Source organism: Hypanus sabinus, chromosome 19 (assembly GCF_030144855.1).
Source record: "Hypanus sabinus isolate sHypSab1 chromosome 19, sHypSab1.hap1, whole genome shotgun sequence".
Taxonomy (NCBI): domain Eukaryota; kingdom Metazoa; phylum Chordata; class Chondrichthyes; order Myliobatiformes; family Dasyatidae; genus Hypanus; species Hypanus sabinus.
In genome coordinates this window covers 45,860,428-45,876,728 of record NC_082724.1, presented here as the reverse complement: position 1 = coordinate 45,876,728, position 16,301 = coordinate 45,860,428, and the positions used below count along the sequence as shown (strand labels likewise).

At 42.4% G+C, this 16,301-nt stretch overlaps 1 protein-coding gene across 1 annotated transcript in view; it reads right to left on the bottom strand.

Annotated features, from left to right (window-relative positions):
- LOC132378174 (protein bassoon-like) overlaps window positions 1-16,301 on the bottom strand; it is a 487,211-nt gene that overhangs the window by 238,495 nt on the left and 232,415 nt on the right. Inside the window, exon 7 of the mRNA XM_059944909.1 lies at window positions 9,967-16,286. Coding sequence (XP_059800892.1) covers window positions 9,967-16,286 — 6,320 coding nt within the window. The remainder of the gene's footprint in view (window positions 1-9,966; window positions 16,287-16,301) is intronic.

The window sequence follows — 16,301 nt, the reverse complement described above, 5'->3', positions numbered from 1 at the left end:
AACCAGTTCTCCCCAGCATCGTCTCCCTTCATCTCCTCTCAAGTAAAAGCACCAAGCCAAACCTCAGTGTTCCTCATCACAGAAACCTCCCCTTAATCTGACTATCCTAATTGAATGGGACACATTTCTCCTCATCTCTTTATCTTGAACAATAACCCAAACAAGCAGGAAAACAGAACAGACTGCTCTTACAGAACTGCCAAAATGAAATACATACAGCATAACAGTAAAAATATGAACCAGGGTATTTCAGGTGTTCCCTCAAGAAGGCAGCACGCATCATTAGGTCCCCTCACCTTCCAGAACATGCCCGCTTCTCATTACTACCAACAGGGATGAGGTTCAGGAGCCTGAATACACATACTCAACAATTTAGCTACAGCTTCTTCCCCTTTGTCATCATACTTCTAAACAGATAATGGATCCATTAACACTACTTCACTTTTTGCTCTCTGTTTGCACCTTTTTTAATAAATTTCTGATTGTAACTTATAGTAATATCTATGTACTGAGGCTGCAAAACAACATAATCCATGACATGAAATAAACCAGATTCTGATTCTATTTATAAGGATGAGATCAATACAGTAGTAAGAAATGTAGTGGTGGTGATGGAGGCTGGTGGGCTGGGTTAAGAGTTGGAGGTGTTCATTAGCCTGACAGCTTGGGGGAAGTAACTAATTTTGAGCCTAGTGGTCCTAGCATGGACGCTACATAGCCTCTTCCCTAATAGGAGTGGGGCAAACAGTCTATAAGCAGGATGAGTAGAATCCTTCATGACATCTTTGGCCTTTTCCCAGCACTTTCTTGTCTATATGTCATTGAGGGTGGGTAGGCTGGTGCTGGCGATGCATCAATTTTAACTACCTGTTGTAGGCAGCAGGCAGTTGTAACAACCTGTTGTAGGACCATCCTGTATGTTGTAGAGTAGTTTCTTTACCCCATGTCATGGAGCACTCAACTGCACATCTGTAGGAGGTTGTGAGTATTGATGTGCATGGCCAAGATCTCTTCAGAAAGGAGAAGGCTTTAACAAGCTTTCTTGACCATGGAAAATGTGTTCTGGGACTATGAGATCATTTGGAATTCAATGAAGATAGGTTAAAAACTCTTCAAAAAAAGGCAAAATGGCATATGAGACTGGACTGGTGAGATTAACGAAAATAGACTGCAGGAGCTTGTATAGCTACATAAAAAGAAAAACACCAGCAAGAACAAGAGTGGGCCCTTTACAGACAGATGCAAGAGAATTTATACTATGGAATTAGGAAGTGGCAGAAGAATTTTAAAATTTACTTAGCATCTGCCATCTTAGAACCAGACACATAAAACCTGCCGCATTTATAAGGTTATGGAGAGAATAAAGTTACAACTAGATTGAAGACTGAAATATCTCAGTATTTGTCAAGATATGATACTAGAGAAAATGGTGAACTCAAAAACTAATAAATTTCAAGGGCATTGCAGAATTTTGAAAGAGGTGACTTTATAGGTAGCACATGCTTGAACGGTCATTCAAAATTCCATGTATTCAGAAACTGGTGCTGTGGGTTAGAGAGTGGCAATTGCAACCACATTAGTAAATAAAGAAAACAGACAGAAAAATGGAATTAGACTTATTGACCTCAGATGGGGAATATGTTGGGTGCCACTGTAGTGTAGCAGTAAGTGTGATGCTATTACAGTTTGGGGCATTCCGGAGCTCAGAGTTCAATTCCGGCACTGTTCTGTAAGAAGTCTCTGTACATGCACCCTGTGGAATGTGTGGCTTTTCCCAGCTGCTCTGGTTTCCTCACACACTCCGAAGATGTGTGAGGTATGTTATTTGGTCATTGTACATTGTCCTGTGAATGGGTTAGGGGCTGCTGGGGCGGCAGAGCTCAAAGGTTACCCTTTGATGCCCTGGCTAATCAAGAACCTATCTATCTCTGTCTTAAATACACCCAATGACATGGCTTCCACAGCCGTTCGTGGCAACAAATTTACCACCCTCTGACTAAAGTAATTTCTCCGCATCTCAGTTCTAAAAGGACATCCTTCAATCCTGAATTCGTACCCTCTTGTCCTAGACTCCCCTACCATGGTCAATAACTTTGCCATATCTAATCTGTTCAGGTCTTTCAACATTCAAAATGTTTCTGTGTGATCCCCCCTCATTCTCCTGAACTCCAGGGAATACAGCTCAAGAGCTGCCAGACATTCTTCATATGGTAACCCTTTCATTCCTGGAATCATTCTCGTAAATCTTCGCTGAACCCTCTCCAATGTCAGTATATCCCTGTGCTGCATTGCTAAATGAATAAATAAATGCCAAAAAGAAAATAATCTGCTGTACCCTTGATTTATAGAATAGATAAGAAGAAACCAGTTTACGTAGTGGATTCAAAGGAGTCCAAGACAAAAGGTTGATAACAAGATATAATGTATTATCATGGATAGATAATTAGTTATTGATGGAAAATGAAGCGGGGAAAATTAATTAATCTTTCTCAGATTGGCAGGTTATAACCACTGGTGGGCTGCAGGGCTTGGTGCTTAAAAGCCCTAATCTACATCACACTATGGCTGAGGGATACAATGTCATATTTCTGAGTTTGTTAAGTGAGGTGGGATTGAGAGCATAAAAGAGTTTAAGGGAATATGGATAAGCTGTGTGGGTGGCCTGAATAAGAAAGATGGCATATAAGAAATCTATAGTAGGAAAACTATGATGTTATCTACTTATGCAGGTAACAGGAAAACAATGTATTTGATAAATGCCGAGGCATGGCTTTGTTGATATTCATCTGGAGTTAGGTATGTCTGTGTACAAGTTATTGAAGGATACTGTGCGGGAGCAGTAAGAGATTAAGAGGGCAAATGGTATATCTCCAGTTATTACAGGAGAATTTGAATACAGCAGAATCTCACTGCAACTGGGCCATGATAAGCCTGTACCAGGATTATTATGCGTTGCTTTAATCTCCTTCCCTAAGAGAGGATTTGCATGCCGTAGAGTAAGTATAACCACCAGACAGGCTCCAGGTATGGTGGTTTGCTATTTGAAGAAAAATTGAGTAGTCTGAGACTGTACTTCCAGAGCTTTGAAAAATGAAAGATCTCCTCAAAGCATATAAAATTCTTTAGTGCCTTTATGTGCCAGATGCAATCAAGTTGGGTGAAGAGCCTTCCACTAGGAGACACGGTTTCAGAATAAAGGAGTGACTGCTTGGGACTGAGATGAGAAACTTTATCACTCTGAGGATGGTGAACCTTTGGAATACACAATCCTGGAACTCAAGTTACTATACTAATTCAAAGCTGAGATCAATAGATTTCTGAATATTAAGGTATTCAAGGAAGACCAGCACACCATTTGCTTGCTCAATCTGCACATTAACTTTCAGAGACATACAAGGATATCAATCTTCCTTTAAATAGCATCATTTCTCAATCTGCCACAGCTTAAAGAAATCATGGTCCTTTTCTGTATTGTGCCAAAAGCAGATGGATTCCCATTTTCCACTTTAATTTCCATCTACCATGTTTTTCACTCACCTATTTCACAACCCCCTTTACTCTCTCCTTATGACTCAAAATCGCAAACAGCTTTGCATTATCAGCAAAACACAACAGGGCCTAATCCTTGTGTACCCCACAAACCTCGGCCCACCTGTCTGAACAAGGACCGTTTAGTTACACTTTTTGCATTCTGTCTATTAAAGAGATCTTAGTTCTTGATGGCACTTTATATTTGAAATTCAATCGACTCTGACTTTGTTGATTAATTTACTGATTACCTTCTGAATGCTTATTCTTTGCCACATCCACTGATCCCCTTTATCTATTCTACAGGTTACTTCTTCAAAGAATTCCAATAGATTTGTCAAACATGTTTTTCCCTTTCAGAAATCAGGCTATTATCTTATCAATGTTCTGTAACTACATTCTTCATCTTTGTTTCCAGCCTTACTGATGTTGGACTAACAGTTTAATATGAGACTGCTTTCTCTCTGCAAACAAAGAATCTGTCAGAGGATTTCAACAAGTTGAGTTAACATTTGTTGTGTGGTAAGGAGGAACTGTCTGCATTTTGGGTTAAAGCCCTGCATTAGGCCCGACTGAGACTGCTCCATATTCCTACACCTGCAATCTCTCCTCTACCTCGCTTTCTCTCTCATTCCTTTTTTTTAAATAGTGGGGTCAAATTTGCTGTCCAATATGCAAGAAGAACTGCAGAATCTGCAGAATTTTGAAGATCTACATCTGGTACTCAGAAGGTTAAACTGATCATTACAAATTAGCAGAATAGATATTGTGTTTAGTTTTAACCAACATATGCAGAGGTTTACATGCAGGTATAGTTAATGGTCTGTGAATTTCGCAGAGAATATTCAGAAAATGGATGCAACAAGACTTATCTGAAGAAGCTGTGATTTTTAAGATTTGCTTAAGACATTTAAATAAACATAACTCCATCTGGAACCAGTGTGGTGTAAGATAAGAGACAATATCTCACTAACATCCTCTCAGATTCACTGAGCAACAACCATAAAGTGGCAAGTTAGTTTATTTTACTGCACCTCATTGAAAATGATCAAAATGCTGTAGTGACATAAAGAAGAATAGCTCCATTCTAAACATTTTATAACAGTATCAGGTTCACAACAGCAGGCAGAAGAGCATGTTGTTACTATGGTAACAAGAGATAACAGGAAGTGAAATACAATAAGTGATGAAGTCTGGTCAGGAGACTACCAAATACACGTGCAAAACAGCAAATGTGTCAGTGATAATAAACCTGATTCTGATCCTTGTAGGCTCTGTCAGTACTATTCAATCCCAAGGCTCACTATAGCTGATTGGTTCAGTACCAATAAGCAGGTTGAAATGAAAAAGGGTAGTGTTGCAGAGAGCGAAGAAAGATGTTGAAATCTACAGCACAATGCAGATCAAGTGGAAAAAGTCAGGTAGACCAATGACAACTGGACAAATCCTGACATATGTAAGGTCATACAATTGGGAATGCAAACAAGACTAGGATGCTAGGGCCTTAGGTGTACTGATGAACAGAGGCACTTGGGGTACAATGTCAAACCCCTAGAAGTGGCGAGGGAAACATGTGGTATGCTTGCTTTCATTGGCCCCAGCATCGAATATATAAGCTGGGAAATCATGTTATAACTGTATAAAACATTGGTTAGGCGACACCCGAAGTATTGTGGGCAGTTTGGGTTACATCTATGGGAAGGATGTGATTACCCTCAGGAGCTGAAAACAAAAAGTTGCCCCCTGCAGCATCTTTTTTCTCAGTCTGGTAAATTTTATTAATACTGTTTTTCCTTCAGTTCACTCTTCTCTCTAGGCTTTTGTTTCTTCGATGATAAAAAAAATTAGGCTCCAAAAATTTGTTTAATTTCTCTGTCATTGCTTTACTATGCCTGGCAAAGTTTTCTTATCTCTGTCCATAAGGCTCTAACATTTGGTCATCCCAGTCTTTTCCTTTCTGTATATCTTACACTCCATTTTTATGCTTCTGGCAAAATCTGTGTTCACATTCCATCCTCCCACCCCTTTTCAATTTAACTACCTTCCCTTGATGTCCAATACATTATTATCACTAAATTTATGAGTATAAACACCAAAAGCCAGATTTTTAATTGATCTGGCCATATCCATTTTGTAATTCCAAGAGGAACACACTCAGGTGCCCTTGTGTGGCCAGATCACAAACCTAACTCTTGAAAATTTTTCCCAAGTTTATGAAATGAGAGTGATTCAATCCTCTTCAATTGCCTCGAACGCAGCTCCTATAACACTCCGGTTTCAGTGTATCGTCTAATCTGTGTACTGCAGCAAACCATCTCCCTCCTGGTCACTGATATTTTCCCAAGATTTGAACTGACATTATTGAATTGAATTGAATCTTTAACACACTAGAGTACAGCGAAATACAATGGGTGCCAAGGTCTCCTCCAAGTCATGCATCATCCTGATTCTTACTGCTGAAAGAAATCCTAAAATCTTTTAAATGAAAATTAAACAATATTATAACAGCCTTAAAACAAACCTGTTTGCAAATGACTGCATTTCAACAAGATTGCAAAAGATATGTTTGTAACTTCGGAGACATTCTGAGGTGTGATACTTTTATCAAGAAAATATATTTAATGTCCGGTAAACAAATTCAATGCACCTGCAGATTATGAATTATAATGAATTACAAATTTATGGTAGTTACTGACCTGGAAAACAGAATGTTTTGTGTCGAACACAGATAAATTCATTACTAAGGTAGAGATGGTAGAACCAGTAATTTAGTCTGTATCAAACAGGAATACTACATGTAGATCTTTAATATCTTTCTCTCAATTCACAGCTATTATAAAAATTTTGTTTAATCAAGTAAAAGAACATCTCCATCCTACAGCACTCAACTACCGGCTCACCGTAAAGTAAAGAAAAAGCCAAAAAATAAACTTTTATCAAATGAAACAAAGGATGAAGGCAGAGGTTGATAGATTGTTCACTGGTCAGGACATAAAGTGACACAGGAAGAAAGTAGGTGATGGGGCTGAGAGGAAAATTGGATCAGCCATGATGCAACAGTGGAGCAAACCTGATGGGCCAAATGGGCTCAGTCTGCTCCTATATCTTATGGACTGGCATTAAATTCCAGTGAAAGTTGCACTTCAACTTCCATTTTAATTAATCTGAATTCTATCATAAATCCAAAATCAGTTGAGTTTTGCTCCTGGAAAGCAAGGATTTAAAGATTAAAACTTGTCTGCACTCTTTCAATCTTATTGATATCTTTCCTCAAGGTAAATGACCTGAACAATATTCCAAATTAGCCCCACCAACATCCTGTACAACTCAACATAACATCCCCATTCTTGTACTCAGTACTTTGATTGATGAAGGCCAATGTGCTCTCTTTATGAACCTATCTATCTGTGACAATACTTTCAAGAAGTTATTAGTATGTAACCCCTGATCCCTCTGCTTTATTGCACTCCTCTTGTGGTTTGTCATCCCAAAATGCAATACTTCACATTTAACAGCATTAAATTCCATCTGCCATTTTTTTTAGCCCGATTACCCTGGTCCATACCCTGCTGAGTGCCTTGATAAACTTCCTCACTGTCTATACTGACATCATCTGCAAATTTTCTGATCCATTTTACATTATCATCCAGATCACTGATATAAATGAGTAACAAAAACGGACTCCACACAGATCATAGAAACATAGAAAATAGGTGCAGGAGTAGGCCATTCGGCCCTTCGAGCCTGCACTACCATTCAGTATGATCATGGCTGATCATCCAACTCAGAACCCTGTACCTGCTTTCTCTCCATAACCCCTGATCCCTTTAGCCAGAAGGGCCATATCTAACTTCCTCTTAAATATAGCCAATGAACCGGCCTCAACTGTTTCCTGTGGCAGAGTATTCCACAGATTCACCACTCTCTGTGTGAAGAAGTTTTTCCTCATCTTGGTCCTAAAAGGCTTCTCCTTTATCCTTAAACTGTGACCCCTCGTTCTGAACTTCCCCAACATCGGAAACGATCTTCCTGCATCTAGCCTGTCCAATCCCTTTAGAATTTTATATGTTTCCATAACATCCCCCCTTAATCTTCTAAATTCCAGTGAGTATAAGCCTAGTCGATCCAGTCTTTCTTCATATGAAAGTCCTGCCATCCCAGGAACCAATCTGGTGAACCTTCTCTGTACTCCCTCTATGGCAAGAATGTCTTTCCTCAGATTAGGGGACCAAAACTGCACACAATACTCTAGGTGCAGTCTCAGCAAGGCCTTGTACAACTGCAGTAGAACCTCCCTGCTCCTGTACTCAAATCCTTTTGCTATGAATGCCAACATACCATTTGCCTTTTTCACTGCCTGCTGTACCTGCATGCCCACCTTCAATGACTGGTGTACAATGACACCCAAGTCTCATTGCACTTCCCCTTTTCCTGATTGGCCACCGTTCAGATAATAATCTGTTTTCCTGTTCTTGCAACCAAAGTGGATAACCTCACATTTATCCACATTAAATTGCATCTGCCATGAATTTGCCCACTCACCTAACCTATCCAAGTCACTCTGCATCCTCTTAGCATCCTCCTCACAACTAACACCGCCACCCAGCTTCGTGTCATCCGCAAACTTGGAGATGCTGCATTTAATTCCCTCATCTAAATCATTAATATATATTGTAAACAACTGGGGTCCCAGCACTGAGACTTGCGGTACCTCACTAGTCACTGCTGATCGCTGAAGATTGCTGTAGCACACCACTTAGTCATAAGACTGCAGTCAGAGCTGCAATCATCTACTACCACTCTGACTTCCCCTGTGAAGCCTATATTGAATCAAATTTACTAGCTAATCTTGAATGTCAAATAACTGAATTTGTTTGACCAATTCCCAAGTGGGACCTTGTCAAAAACCTTGTTGAAGTCCATGTAGATAACATCCACAGCCTTGCCTTCATCCATTTTCCTGGTAACTTCCTTGAAAAATTTCTTGGTTAGACATTACCTACTATACACAAAGCCATGTTGACTGTATACTTAATCAGTCCCTGGCTGTCCAAATACTCATACATTCACTACTTGGAATACCTTCCAGTAATTTACCCACTACTGACATGAGGCTCATTGACCTGTAATTTCCCACCTTATTCTTACAGTCTTTCTTAAACAATTTTAGCACCTCACCCATGGCTAAGGACGTTTTAATTCCTCTGCTATGGTCCATGCAGTTTCTGCACCAGTCTCCAACAAGGTCCAAAGGAACACCTCGCCAGACCCTGGGAATTTATTCATCCTACATTTCCTCAAGACAGCAAGCACTTCCTCTTATGTAATCTATATACAGTCCGTGACGTCACTGCTGTTTTACCTCTGTGACCATTTCCAAAATAAATAAAGATGCAATAAAGTAATTTAAGAACTCCCTCATCTCTTTTGGCTTTATGCATCGATGACCACACTAATCTTCAAGAGGTCCAATTTTGTCCCTTGCTATCCTTTTGCTCTTAATATATCTGTAGAAGCCCTTAGGATTATCCTTCACCTGGCCTGCTCGAGCAACATCATGCCTCCTTTGAGCCCTCCTGATTTCCCTCGTGTTCTCTTGCGTTTCTTATACTCAAGGACTTCACTTGTTCCTTTCTGACTATACCTGCTATGCATCTCCTTTATCCTCTTAACTAGGACCTCAATATCTCTTGAAAACTAAGGCTTCTTAAACCCTAAACCTGTTAGTCTTGCAACTAAGGTTCCCTAAATCTGTTAGCCTATTTGATTTTAAGCGATCATCACCTTTTATGTTATAAATCAGAACCAATTTTAAAAAGGAATTGCAGGATGAAGAGGTACTCTTGTATGAAATACGGTTCTTCTGATAGCTCATTGATTGTTTGACTTAGCAAGTTAGATTCACCATTAGAATATTCTTCCTATCTACAAATAGTGGCTAGAAACTGTGGGTGCCTGGTTTACTGAACTCCAACAAGGAAATTTCCATTTACCCTTATTTTCCTTACCTTTGATCTCTCCTGCCCAATTTTTTTACCTTGAAGTTTGGATAGGGTTGATCACAATGTTTGCCTAATCTAAACACAAGATCTGTTCAATTCATCAGTTGATATGTATGAAAATCAATATGAAATATTATTTATCATCTGACACTAAACTCTTCTCTGCAGCATTAATGGAGATATTTCCATAATATTACAGACATGAACTTGATATAAACATGCAAATAATACATTTACAATTAAAGTTGTTATAAATTCCATGGTCTTAAATAAACCTCCATATTGCTTCCATATCCAAACTTACTGAGCAATCCAGATATACATTAATACCCTTATCAGAGAGATTCCAATTGCACAATATACCCATTTTTCAATTCCTTAAATATGTTCAGTAGTTTGGAAACCTTTCTTTCTAAGCATAGACTCTCTTACATACCTGACTGCTATGTAGACTTTGTTGACTCTGAGCAAAGAAATTCAGTTTCCCAGAATCCTCTGAAGTGGGGCTGACAGGCTTTGGGTCAGACATGGAGCGTTGCATCACTTTGATTGGCCGAGGCAGACCCTGCTGTCGTTTAGGTGACTCAGAGGTAAAATGTTTCTGTGGAGTAACGTGGGCTTTATTTAACTTCTCACATGAAGTAAAAGTTGTATCTAAAAGCCGATATGGAGAGAGAGGTGACACAGGAGAATACAGCACCTGTGGAGACTTAGGAGGCTGGCGAATCATTTGAGGCAAAGGTTCAGGTGGAAGGTGGCATTGATACCCTATCTCCAAAGGATCTGGTTTCTTTTTCTCAAACTTTGGGACAATCATGATTCCCTGCTGCCTGGCATTAGTTTGGTCCAGTGGACCTGGTGTTACAATCTGTATGTTGGTAGAGTAGGGATTAATAGTGCTAGAACTTGCAAAGTGAGGACCAACAATGCCTTGTGATTGTGCTTCTGGTTCTGTCTGACAACCAAGACTCTCTCCTTTATGAGTCTTCTCAGGAGCAGATATATACCGTACAATTTCTACTCGTGGATCAGGTGTGATATGGATGGCAGGTGACACTGGTCCAAGCTCATTTGGATCTGTTTGGATACAGCAATCACTGACTGTTTGTATGGCAATACTGGAGGTCCCCTTTAGCATTTCCCGTTTGCTTTCTGTGCTTGAATCGGAATGCTTTGAGAAACGGGAGCGGCGCCTACGAGCAGGCTGCTCCATTTCCCCGTTGTCTTCATCGTCCGTCTGCACGCTGCAATCCACACTTCGCTTAGTTCTCCTCCGACGGGACATGTAGTAGCTCTCTTCTCCGTCCTCGTCGTCAGTTTGCACACTGCAGTCTGCTATCTTCTTAACCACATACTGATCGCGCAACGATGCATCGCTTCCCTCGTAAGCATCCCTCAATCTTGGCATGGAATTTCGTTTCCTGATACCCCTATTCTCCAAGTGCTCTTCAGTTCGAAGGGAAAGTTCAGAAGCAGATCGATGTGGTGGTTCCATCATTGCTCTATGATGCGGTGATAAATATGCCTCTTGGCCAGTTGTGGCAACAGGGGCACCTTCCACATATCCCTGGTTTACAGGCCAGTACTGTCCGCCTTGCGGCATAGGTTTCTGCATCTCAATACCCATCTCTGACATGGTGTGCGGGTGGATTCTACCCGATGGGTCACAGACTGCAGGGAAGTTTACCGTGTTTCTGACTTTTTGCTCCTCCAGCTGCTGATGCAGTTGCTGCTGCAGCTGCTGAATCTGCTCCAGCTGCAGCCTCTGCTGAGCCAGCTGTTCCCGCTGCAGAACGAGCTGCGCCTGCCTCTCCTCTTGCTGCTGGTGCAGAACCTGCTGCTTGATGGTCTGCAGCTCCTGCAGCTCCCGCTGCACAATGATCTGCTCGTTCTCCCGGTGCCGCTGCAGCTCCAGCCGCTGGCGCTCCAGCTCTTCCTGCAGACGTTGGTGCCGCAGCTTCTCGAGCTCCACCCGCTCCCGCTCGATCAGCAGGAAGTGATCTTGCTGCTGCTTTCGCTGATGCTCTTCCTCGCTGTCCTCCTGCTTTCTTCTGCCGGCGCCGGCCTGCTGGGCTTCTTGCTGCTTCTGTTGCTGCAGTTGCTGCTGCAGCAGTTTCTGCAGCTGCTTTTGCAGCTGCTGCTCTTTCTGTTGGTCAAGCTGTTCCTGTTGCTCTATGTTCTGTTGCTGCTCTGGCTGCTGCACTTGATGTTGCAATGACTGTTGTGACAGCTGCTGCTGCTGTTGTTGCACTGACTGCTGCTGCTGAGCCTGCATCTGTTGCTGCGGTTGCAATGTCTGCTGCTGCTGAACCTGCATTTGCTGCTGGACTTGCTGCTGCAATTGCTGTTGCTGCTGGACTTGCTGCTGCAATTGTTGTTGCTGCTGCTGGACTTGCTGCTGCAATTGTTGTTGCTGCTGGACTTGCTGCTGCAATTGTTGTTGCTGCTGCAGGAGTTGTTGCTGCTGCATGATCCCCATGTCCGGCTGTTGTTTGGACTGCTTAGCCTCAGGGTTAAATTTCTGGGCCATGGAAGCTAAAGCACTTGGCTGAGTGATGTCGCTCTGTTCAGGCCTCTGTATGACTTGACTTGGTACGTTTTGAACAGCGTTCACACCTGCATTTTTACCGTCACCAGCCTTTCCCAGGTAGATCGGTGTTTCACCTGCTGACATCGTAGAAACCCCTGTAAATCTGTTTGGAGGCAGGTATCGATACATTGGAGAAGTTGTAGCAGGCATCCGTGGTGTAACTAGGGGAAGTCTGGTCAACCTGGCCAAAGGCACAGCTGTGACGCTACCAGGCAAATAGGGTCTATAAACACCTCTCAGCATTGGGTGCATTATTGATGCTGGCTGTGTTGTAATAGGGAGCGTGGAAGCAATCGGGGTGTTGATTGTAGAGTAAATCATGCCATCAGGTGCTCTCACAGCCGCGGTTGGCGGATACATCTGCCTGATAGATCTCATACGTACAGCATGTGGCATATTGCCAAAGCCACGAGCTGCAATCCTGCGTCGAGAGTTGGACAAGTTGGGATTATACATCATATTTTGTTTTATGGGAGACATTCCTTGTTGGTTTGACATTATACTGCTTCTTGAGAATCCATCACATTGCACATTTGGAGGAGATGCCCCATACTGCACAGAATCTGAACTATTTGTGTACCGGTTTCCATAGTGATCCATGGAGTTGAGAGCAGCACACATCCTGCTGATTTCCCGAGCAGTCGTCGCACTGTAATGGGCCAAACTGGCCTCCTGAAAATTCGACAGATCATCTCGCATCGAGTAACCATAATCCGAGTTAATATTCGACATTGAACTGTATCTTCTTATTGGAGCGGGTTGGCTGAAGAGATCTGACTGCTGCCTGAGATCAGTGAAGGAACCATACTGCATTCCAAGTCCCCAGTCCCTTCCCTGATTGAAAGATAAACTGTAAGAGTGTTTCATCGTACTCAGATCTACAGCTGCATCACCACCAGGTGGGTGATAAAGAGGGTCATTCTTCAGGAAATTGTAATTAATGCTGGACTCCAGCAGGTTGGAGTCCGACATAGATGAATGCAGCCGCCCAGAAAATACCAGAGGAAATGTTTTGTGCTCTTCGTGCATATTAAGACCATCCTTGTAAGCAGCCATGGGTTCTTTATAGTGGTAACTATCAACAGGTTCCTGAATTCTGTTGTCATAGTACTGGTGAGCAGTCTTCCTGGTACTCTGCTGTGGTTCATACGTTGCTAGATCTGGGACTTGCGAGCCTTGGTTAAATGAACCAGTGCAGCTATCCGCAAAAGGAAATTTATAAACCACGTCACAACAGACAGCCCTTTCTGGCTTTGGCCCTGTCAAATCAATTGCATTTGATGGAGCATCTTTCATCAGCTTTGTGACTGTGCCCGCAGCTGTGTGGTCCAACTGCACCATTGTATCGTGCACTTTCATTCCAGGCAAGTTTGGTGGGGGAGCAGATGGCTTTAATTCCAGAGATGCTTCTCTATGTACCTGTGAGGGGATAAAACCACTGTCCTGAGGTACTGTCCTAGGAATGGCACTAATATTTATGGCATTGCTGATGTTGCTCTCATTCACCAAAATGTCGACTTTACGCACTGGAGTAGTTTGGTTAGCTAAGTTGTATCGAGCAAAATGTGGCTGCATTTGGCTATCCAGATCTGATCGTGCCATCACCATTGCCAGGTCAATGTTGGTTCCACTCTCGGTAACAGAAGGGGGTTGACCCATTGATTCCAGTTGTTTTGTTTGCATGAGGCAAATTGCTTTCGCTGTACCATGACCTAGATCCATACGATTCTGGAAGGGGTCGCCATATATCTTTGGCACTTTTGTCTGGGAAATTACCATCGATGATGTGATTGTTATACCCACAGTCGTCGTACCAGTTGTGTTTACATATGGGTGTTCCTGCACATTAAGATTCATGATTAATGGCTGCACGGCAGTGGACTGACGACTAGGAAGCTGGTCAGATTCAAGGGAATATTTCCTACTTTCTGTAGCCAAGGATGTCAAATCCATTCCATGATCTGTTATTATGACGGGGGGTGACTTAGTAACTGTTCGGAGATCTACTACAGAGCTACATGTCCTTGAAACTTCACTTAAACCTGGGCCAACTATACCAGAAGCTGTGATAATAGATGAAGTAATTTGCCCTCTCTGTGTTGGCTGAATCATGGATATTCTATCAGCTTGGGAAGAAGTCTTGCTGTACATGGACTGCATTTGCATCTGCTGATGTGATGAAGCAATCATTGGCTGTGTCCAGCCCTGCAGGGTTGATTGCCGATTCAGCCGTGTTGGAGAGGTGCTGGGTGAAGTGGCTGAATTAATGGTTAATGGTTGGGCTGAGGCAGGAACATTGGATGCCAGAGTAATGACCATGAATGTGGAGTCAGGAGAGGATACTTGCCTGATGAGGCGGGGTGATCTTACTGAAGTCTGAGTGCCTTGTGCCATTACTGTAGATGGTGATGAGGCCAATGTCATGGAAGGGGATAAAACTCTATGATTTGAAGTCTGTGTTGAAAATTCTGCAGTGGATTTGCTACCCATTGTGGGGCTTGCGGGCATGTTGGTTCTAGAGATTGATCTCTGTACGGAAGATGGGGAAATGGGTCCTTCAGCTGTTTGTGTGGATGACCCATTAACATTTGATAACCCGTATGATTCACCAAATTTCTTACTCTCAGGAGTATTATAACTTTGAGCATTGTAAGGTGCTGACATCCCAGAATCTGATGGCCTTCCTTGTGTGTATACTGCAGTTCGATCTATAGACCCTGCACAAGTAGAGGACAGACCCACAATTGCAGTGGCCACCGTCACAGCTGATCTTTTGTTGTATGTTGTGTAAGAAGCTGTAGCTATTTGTGAATTATTACCATTTGCTCCCATGGGCTTTGTAGTGTGGCTTTGCTCCTGCATGTCTCTGGTGAAATACCGGGTTACCCGAACATCAGGGATGCCTCTATTACTGTTGGACGAAATGAAAGAAATTGGTGCAGCTGACTGGGTGGGGCTTGTCCCGGGTGTAAGAAGTGCATCTGTTTGCCTTGCTAGTTCAATATAAGCACTTTGTGCATCAAGAAGCTTTTTCTCCTGGAAAGTCCGCTCCAGATTTTGTAATTGGGCATTTTGTTGCTGCAATCGGAGATCAAGTGATGGTGAATGGGACAATTTGGGAGGGGGTCCAGCGGTCTTTGATGTGTCCTCATATACTTCTGGTTTCTGTTGCTCACTCTGTAAGGTTGATTGTGACAATGTCATCTCATTGTTTAAATAATTGTATTCATCTGAAGATTGGTATTTGTGATTATTCTCCATGTAGTCATCTGACTGATAAGCACTGCTATAAGATGTGTCCTGCGTCGGTTGCTGTGACTTTAGCATTTCAGCCTTTCTCATCATTTCCTCATATGCTTCTTCTGCACTCTTCAGTGGTTTCTGATTTGCTGAAGAGTTGGATGATTTTTCCGTTGGGGAATACAAGGACATAAATGAGGGGAGGTTGTACTCACTACCTGACTTGTACAGTCTGCAGGTTGTTATTTCAAAACCTTCGGCTTCAGAATCCATAGTTGGTGAATACTCGGAGCACGATGAACGATGGAGTTCTTCCATTTCTGCTGCTTGACGCAACTCCTCTGTTGGAGAAGCATCCTCAATGGGAGAAAGGTTACTTGGTGGTGTTTTGGATCTTTCTCGCCTTCTCTGGGCCCTCAATTCCTCTTTGTCCCTCTTTGCTTTTCTTGCTGTACTTCGGATACGGTGCTGTTCAACTTCGCGCATTTTCTCCTGTTCTCGAAGAAGCTCTTCTTCTTCCCGTAGCTCCTCTTCCTCAGAAGAGTCTTCAATAGTTGGTAACAGAGGACCATGCGAGCGGTGCCTTGCCTTTCGCTGCTGTTTTACTTCCTCAAGTCTATGCCTTCGACTCGGGCTACTGTCACTATCTTCCTCTAGTGAAGAGACAGAAGTAGGGGAAGTGCCCGATGACAAAGTAGGTGTTGAGGCTGGCAAGGTAGATGAGTGTTCACCCTTAGATTTTTCATCTGGTGATCCTGTTAAACTTTCCATCTCAAGTTCAGGTTCTCTGTCAACGTTAAGATCTGCTTCACTGCAAACTTCAATACTTCTATTTGTGTAAGTATTTGTGGTGTTCAAATCAATAGTTTTAAAACGTCTTAGCCCAGCTGGCTCCCCCACTGAGTCTTCTACATGATTTATAGATTCTGCATAGGTATCAC